The 8353-nt window shown below is 42.0% G+C and overlaps 1 protein-coding gene across 1 annotated transcript; it reads right to left on the bottom strand.

The window, feature by feature from the left end:
- Positions 1–4736: 4736 nt before the first annotated feature.
- nkx2.1 (NK2 homeobox 1) lies at positions 4737–7256 on the bottom strand. The gene is made up of 2 exons (XM_040200345.2): positions 6618–7256; positions 4737–5986 (listed from the first exon to the last, which is right to left on the bottom strand). The coding sequence occupies exons 1-2, from the start codon at positions 6982–6984 to the stop codon at positions 5307–5309; spliced, it is 1047 nt and encodes a 348-aa protein (XP_040056279.1). The 5' UTR covers positions 6985–7256; the 3' UTR covers positions 4737–5306.
- Between the last annotated feature and the right edge of the window lie 1097 nt (positions 7257–8353).

Genomic DNA, 8353 nt, shown 5'->3' with positions numbered 1-8353 from the left:
TTATCTAGTCCCTGTGTTTATTTTTCATTACTATTTTATTACATGATGTTTAGCCAAAAAATCTCTAAAATATATAATATACATATTGTATATATTAATTTGGGGTGGTTTGAAAACAACTATAAGCTATAGTTAAACTGACTAACTAAACATGGCCACCACCACACTTGATCAACTAGTATAGCAATAAGAGGTGTGTTTAATAATCAGGTGTGTGGTGTATCATGATGTAATCACTAAGCCACGCCCCTTTTTAAGCAATTTGAGGACTTGATTTAAATTAATCTCATAGCTAAAACCCTACACTGTTTTTTTACTCAGAAATACTCCATATGACGTTTACAACACTGTACCTTGTGTGCTAGACAATACATTAGAACGTGATTCTGACATTATCTGGTATTCAAAACTCCTAAAACAGATGGAAACAAGCTATAAGAGGTTTGTTAGTTGATTTAAAAGAACGATAAAAAAAAATGTACATCAAAACCAGGGTAAAAATAAAGTTCTTCAAGAGGCTTTTTGCCGTCTCAAATTTGAGGTTTTACTTAATAATCAGGAAAAGGAGTTCTGAACAGTCAAGTTACATCATGTGCTAGTAATTGACCATCATCAAGGCAAGTGTAGGCCTGATGTTTCCTTAAGGACTTAAACTTCAGAGGATTTTGTATAACGTTTGAGTTTGGTCAAATCATTTTTCTTCTTCCATTATTTGACCTTATTATGAGTAACCAAAGATCATACAGCACCAAGTAGGATGGATAAGGATGCATGATCAACACCTGCAGCAGGCTCAATCTTCCTGAAATGTCCAGTATGTTAAAATCCTGCTGTCCATTATCATTTTGTGAAGATCATTTTATGTCAAACCATGAACAGATCTATTCACAAGTTTTCTGCCTTTTGTCGGAGAAGGCTTAGCATGAAGTCCATTGTTAAGTATTGAATTGTGGAATTTTATGATTTCTGCCGTTTCTTCAGCAGTATTATTGAAATGATGGTAAATTGCAGCCAGTCCCAGGGACGTTTTATTCGAAAGAAACAAAGCCAAATGAACACCAAAGATGTATAAAATGCGCTTTGTTCATCAGAGGGAGGGAGGGAGAAAGGACTCCACTCAGCGAGCTCTGAATGCTGCATTTCATGCCTGCAACAATTATGCTGAAAGGTCAAGTATTACAGCATCTTGCGCTCCGCTTTGCATGCAAAGTATTTCAGCTCACAAATGACCCTCGCTTGCGCTCTTTTAACAATGGCTTCAAGAACCAGATAAACGTAGGACAATTAAAGATTTTTGCTGCAAGCTGACAAAAACATTTACCAAAAGGGGGTGATTGCAGTTGCTGAGTAATTGTCCTATTTGTGATGCACATGAATGCTTTGGCCTGCTGCAATGAAATGTTAAGGAACTTAAGAAAGAGGAACGAGAGCGGCTGTGGTTTAAAATTAGAAAGAAACATGCAAGCTACTACTAACCGGGTCATTAGTGGACTCCCTTCCCGGCTTAAAATGCGTGTCTGGTTACGCTAAAAAATGAATAAATATCTTTTTTGTTGATTTTGTAAAGTAACATCATAATAAAACTAACTACATATTTCTCGTTAGTGTTTTCTATTTATTTCAGCACCGTGGACAGCAGCCGCATATTCCATCTTCAACCAAGAAAACTATAAACGATTTAAAACAACAGCCATTGTGTTCACTGCTAACAGTGGAAACCTATATTTGTATGTTGTGCATTTGTTTTATTTCAGGTCGATTAGGGCTTTATTAATCAGAGTGCCGTGTTAACGACACTCAGGTATTCGTGATCCTCATTCCGAAATTCACATGGCACGTTCAATTCAAACCAATCCGCGAAATCAACGTTTTTTTGTATTCCTTATAACATTTTTTTATATTTTACTTCTGTTGCTTTATGTTTTTCCTTCATGGATATTGACATTTTATTCACCCATACAAATGTAAGTTTTAAAACCGTAACTCCTCTTTTGGATCATTGGTGCAGACATATTCATCCTGGAGTGATTTAATTATTTTAAAGTGTGAGGATGTGATGTACTTGACGTGTGCAGCGACTTCCCCAAACTGCACCAGGTTACATTTTAGAGAATTTCCCTGAGAAAAGAGAAAACCCTGAAAACGTACCAATTATCATTTTTGTTTAGAAAAATACGAAAATAATAACACGACTAAATCCGGATTATCCCAGATCCTGATTATTTGTGGACACGGGTATTTTAAAGGTTAGTTTGTCAAATCTGCCCTGTAAGAATCCAACCGCATTCTTTGAACCGATCAATGGTGCTTTGCTTTTTGGCGTCATTGTAGAGATGCAAATCAACTACCATGCAATTTATTGCTGCCTCCATTTTAAGTCGTACACGTGTTTGATACCCCCTTAAGTGTAAATTCAGTCTTAGAAAGCACTGATACATAAAACCCGATTTCTGTATGCAACACATCATCCAAAAATTGATACCGAAGCTAAACAGGGGAATAAAATTCAACAGCCAGTCGCTAACTCAAATATGATTACCTTGAGATTAGGGACTAATTGCTTGGGGTTCATGGAGACCAGCCCACCATAAAGCCAGGAGGACTTGTGGAGTTGCACTGTGGGTTTCTACAAAAGAGAGCGATAAGAGCACACGCTTCCAACAAGTCATTCTCAACAGCTACAAGCTGCGCACAAAGACCACACACCGCGCCAAAGACATGTTAATGCAATCCCAAAGTTCTCACTTTCTCTCGTACAAAAAAGCTCTGCAAAATGTCTGAAGATAGTTTCTGACGCTGGTAAGATTTCACTTAAAAGCCCCCAAAGGAGCTTTGTGGGAGGATTGCCTGGTGGCCCTAAATTGCTGCTGCTGCTGCCTTAAAGGGGTACACACAAATTAGAGAAGGTTGGTTCGCTCTTCGATGGAAAATCGCATCTTCAGTAAAAGCCTTTTTAAAGTTAAAATCCGAAAATGAAAAGTTCCTAAAAGGATTCACTCCAGAAAAAAAGTGACTTAATGCTTTTAGAGCCCAATAGGTTACACTTGTGAAAAAAAAAGTAGAATATGAGCAAAATGTGCCGTTGAGTCAAAGCCATAACAACAAAGAAGCTTCTTTTTTTAACGATTTCTTCAAAAGAGTTATACATATATAACATCAAAATAATGATAATCAGATGTGCAGTATATTTCATGTATATTTACAGTATAGTGTCTTATGTTATGGATGAAAATAAAAAAACAGAATGAGCTCACATATATAAATCACGCCTCCATGTAAAAGGCAGGTATTAGAAGAGACACATGGAGTCAAGACCTTTGGAAAACATGCACCATCAACTTTTTTAGCCCGACCAACTTGTGGTAAACTGTTTTTTCGTGGAAATGAAAGGACAAAGCTGATACAGTTGATTGAGAGCTGTGTCCGTTCTTATTCTATATTAGAATTAAAAACGTACAAAACAACTAATTCATTTTTGGTGCAATCTGAAATTATAAAAGGATGCAGGTTCGAAATGGCCACATCGCCTGCGAGTAGCTCAAGCGCTTTCGGAAAAAAAGTCTGATTTATTTCAAAACGACCAAGAACCACCCAGAAATAATTGTAGGTCTATTTTTAGTTTACGCTTTAAAACGCACTTAAAATGCAGTATAGAGGGTTTTTTTTATTTTTATCCAGACAAACATAGTTTGACCTAAAAAATGACAAAAAGGTCAATAAATATAAATCCATTCAGGGTGGATTGCATCTTATTCAGACCAAAACTATGTGAAATGATATAGGACCCGTGACAACACCAAATTGACAGCAACTTATTTTCAGCCGTAATCGAAAATCAACCCCCGTTACTTCCGTCGCTTAGCAACCACGCTGTTTACTGTTAATACCTATAGCGCTATTAGGTGGCGGGAGAATGGCCCCTAATGGTTATTATAGCTTTTATTTACAGAGCCTACAATTTAGGAGAAAAGAGACTGGTCGTATTTTCTATTATCGCGTCAGTTTGAAAAAGCACAACCCCCCCAAAATACAGTCTAATCTTTAAAGAAATATTTGGGATGGTCTGTTATTGACACCGGACACAAACAGGCTTTTGCCGTTTCCTTTCAATACCCCTGATTGATTATTGACAAACCAGCTGATACACTTCCCGCGCCGACAGTTCGGCCTCGCGAGCTATTTGAGAAGAACACCGCGCTGTTTAGTCAGGGATTTCATCGATAAGCTTTTCTTTGAGCAGCAATCGCGTTTGATGTCGGGAGGCGAAAAGACCTCACCTTTCTGACTCACACAGTCAAACACAGAGAAAGAGAAAAGAAAAAGCTCATAAAGGGTCCGTTTACTCTGCGGGGCACGCTTGTGTGAGCTTCAGCCTGTGAAGATAAGCCTGGACGGAAAATATAAAACAGAAAAATAGGCTGGGGAATTTAATGTCATGTCAGATTAAGAGCCCGGGTGTTGATATTGTATTTAGTCCTGCAAGTTCGACAAAACATATTTTATGTCTGGTTATATTTTCCTCGCATCAAGCCCAACAATAATTCGTTTTCTTTATAAATGCCAAAACTCTCATGGTAGAAAACTAGAAACTATAATAATAATATTATTATTATTATTAATAATAATAACGATAATAATAATACCGCACTGTGTTTTGCTCTTCTCACATTTTTCCAATAAGAATATTTTTGCCATTTTAGACCCGGTAAATAATGACATATTTCACAAAAAAAAGATTAACTATCTTGTTTCCATAATTTATTAATAGGACTGTTTTGTTGTAAGTCAAATATCTATATAAGTTACAAAGAAATTAAACGTACAAATACCAATAGAACGACAACAAACCGTCAACAGCGTCAAAAACTTTTTACAACAGATAAGCTAAAATTCAAACCTCTTACAGAAATATACAAGCTAAATCTACGGTTTACATTAAATTCTATATAAATCAGAGTCATGTGTGTTTGTGGAGGGGAATATAACAGCACCCGTGTGCACAGTTTCCCTGTTCAGGTTCACTTCTCCAAAATTTCTGCGGCCTCTATAACTGATGATTCATCTTTTGTCTCAATATAATTTACATAAATAAATCCCAAGACTTCCGCAGTTTCTGGTGAAAAGTGTTTTCCGCTCGCTTCCTTCCGTCGAAGTCACACTTCCTTCCAAAAGGGGAAAAATCAAGAAAAGCTGCGCCGATTTCACTCGGCTCTTGTTCGGATGCGCACACTTACAGTAAAAAGATGTCTTGTGTTTTTTTTCTTTCTTTAAATATAAGAATCGGTTTGAACAGCCGGCGCCTCTTGTCACCACGTCCTCCCGTACAACAGCGCCGAACACTGCAGCGCCGAGCCGTACTCTGCGCCGGGGGAGTTGAGGTGAGAGAGGCCGGCCACTTGGCTCTGCAGGGACGGCGGACTGGAGGAGTGCGGCGCCATGTCCGGCGAGTGACCCGTGCTTCCCACCTGCTGGCTCTGGTGCTGCCCGACGAGCCCGGACGCGTTGTTGGACATGATCATGACATTCCCCCCTTGCTGGTGAAGGTTCTGCGCGGAGGAGGAGGTGGGCGTGTGGTGGCCGCTGCCTTGACACGGCTTGCCGTCCTTCACCAGCACCGGCACGGCCACCCTCCGCGGGGATTGCTGCTGCTGACAGGAGCCGCCGTCCTGCTGCATCTGCTGCTGGGACACTTTGTCTTTGGCCTGCCTCTTCATCTTGTACCGGTGATTCTGAAACCAGATTTTCACCTGGGTCGGGGTGAGGTGGATCATACTTGCCAGGTGTTCCCTCTCTGGCGCCGAGAGGTACTTCTGCTGCTTGAAGCGGCGCTCCAGCTCGTAGACCTGCGCCTGGGAGAACAGCACCCGTCTTTTTCTCCTCGGGGTGCTGGACAGCGAGCCCATGCCTTTACCCACGTCCGCCAGGGAGCTGAGGCTGCCCATGCTGCCCATGTTCATGCCCGATGGCGAGCCCATGAAGCGAGAAACTGGTGGAGGAAAAGGACGTGTAGATATTAGTGTAAAAACTGCTGACTTTACCAGCAACAAATACTCACGACATAATCCAGCTTTAAGGAATAAAGCATAAAAGAAAATTGGCTTTGAGAGCGATGACTGGTCTGTTGCGATGAGCGGTTATACCGAGTTTATGCGACTACAACCCCGATATTTATTTCCATCACTCAATACAGTAAATTATAATTAAAATACAAAGTCGAGTAAAAAATAAAACGAATGCGTGTCAAGGTCCATCTCGCACATTATCAGACTGTACAAACTGTACAGAGGTCAAATGGAGAAAACGACTGCGACTGAGAGCAGCAGATTATTATTGGTTTAATATGATCACGGATTCAACATTAAATGATAGTTTTGGCGCGAAATAATCTTAGAATCTGTCATTGGGGTGGTTGGGTAAAATGCATGCTTTTGCACCCTTTTCCTCCCGTATAATAAAACCAAAACCCAGCGAGTGAAACAGAGCAGTGCGCACTCTGGCGTGAAGGAACAAACGCCATAATACAGCAAAAAAAAACAAACAAACAAAAAACCAGGTGCGTGCACACGGAACCATGAAACCCAAACCGGGGTCAAAGTACAGGTGCGGGCTCTACTCACTGGTGGAGAAGCGCGGGTCCGGGTTGGCTCCGTACCAGCCGGTGGCGGTGGTGCTGCCCCTCATGCCGTCCTGGTACGACGGCAGGTCGCCCATGTTGCCCAGGTTGCCGTTACAATAGCCCCCCATGGCCGTGTGTGACAGCTGAGAAACACCTGCCGCGGTCATGTGGTAAGCCGCAGACACAGTCCCATTATGGCCCATGTGGTGCTGCTGCATCGCCGCCTGAGAGACCTGCGGCTGCCGGTAAGAAGTGAGAGGTGCCCCCAAGTTGTTATTCTCCATACTTACTTTCTTATAGCTCTCCTCAAGGGGACTCAAGATATCGGAAACTGAAAAAGGAGTCGAATGCTTAGGGCTCATCGACATTGTTCTGAGGCTGGAGAGCGAGAAATTAGAAGGCAAGGCAATCTCTCCTTCTCTTCTCTTTTTTTTTTCTTCTTCTTCTTCTTTTTTTTTTTTTTTCTCGTTGGCGAAAGCCCCTCCGGTTCCTGTTGTCTCAACGTCGATCCTGGTAGATGCACACGTAGGAGAACGCCTCAAGTCCGCCTTAATTGGATTGAGTGGGAGCTCGGCGCTGGCTTTGGTTTGTTTTAGCCGGGTGCCAGGTTTAAGGCTACCGTCGGAGGCGGGGCCTCGGCAACAATACCACGCGGCTCTAGCCTCCTCGCGACGAGCGCGATTTCACTTTGCGAGACATGTGCTTCCCCTCCCACCGACAACAACGTCGGCGCCGCACATGGTCACGAATGCTCGTGCCTGCGCGCCGCACGCGGCCCGCCGGCCCCGCGCGTCCCGCTTTATTCGGGAGTTTGCGGAGTCTTGCGCTGTCACTCAGGAGCGCGCCGCCGCACCTTGGGACTGCACTGACCACAATTCACTTTATTAACTGTAGTGATGTTTACGAGGGCCTCTTGATGAAAAGAGGCCTATATGGACTCGAGAGTTGGAGAACCACTCCTCGGTTGAACTACTGACTTTTAATGGCCACGAGAGGCCACCAGTGATTGCGGGATTGTTTGTGTTATGCCTTATCGTACTCAGACATGCAAAAGTGCACTTGCGGGGAGAGAAATTGACTGATACTGATAAGTAAATAAATACACATCCGCGTGTTAAGTGGCCGCGTAAATGATTAACCTCCCTTCGTTTTTTTTTCTTCATATTTTGAGATCATTGGGCGAAAGCAGCGTATTAGATGCACGGAGACCCGCCGGGAAAGAAAAAAAACACAAGCAAATACATCGGGTGGAGAGTGGGAGAGGCTCTCGTGTGAAGTTAAGGGCGTTCAAGCACTATTCTGCAGCAGGTAGCCCTCAGCAGCGTCTTGCCTTAAAGCTCAAGGAGCCAGTTTCACTCAGTCACATCTCATTTTCTGAAGTTTTACACATGGAGAACATGAAACGGTTTTGGCTTCATCCAACCAGCTTTGAGCTCAAGGAATAGAATTGAGCGCGCTTTGTCTCAGAGCCCAATCTTAGGCTACGCAAGGTGAAGTTTGTGTTATTTCTTTCTTTTTTTTGCAGGACTTATACGCTTCAAATGTGTTGTTTTGATTGAACGAAATACACGTGCTTACTTTAATAGCAGTTGCATCTACTTCTTCTCCACTTCATATTCTATTTCTTCTTCTTGGATTCTATTGAAATAATGTATTAGTATTTATTATACATAATTACTATTACCAGTAGGGTTTTTTTTTAATCACGTGCAAATATAACTTGTCGTCAATATTTGA

The sequence above is a fragment of the Gasterosteus aculeatus genome, chromosome 15, assembly GCF_964276395.1.
Source record: "Gasterosteus aculeatus chromosome 15, fGasAcu3.hap1.1, whole genome shotgun sequence".
NCBI classification, from domain to species: Eukaryota; Metazoa; Chordata; class Actinopteri; order Perciformes; family Gasterosteidae; genus Gasterosteus; species Gasterosteus aculeatus.
This window is presented reverse-complemented; position numbering and strand designations above follow the sequence as displayed.

Excerpts from the sequence above, each read along its gene's own strand:
- nkx2.1 (XM_040200345.2), bottom strand. The coding sequence starts at position 6,984 with ATGTCGATGAGCCCTAAGCATTCGACTCCTTTTTCAGTTTCCGATATC. Across the intron at positions 5,987-6,617 it reads GGACCCGCGCTTCTCCACCA|TTTCTCGCTTCATGGGCTCG; the intron begins GTGAGTAGAGCC and ends TTCCTCCACCAG.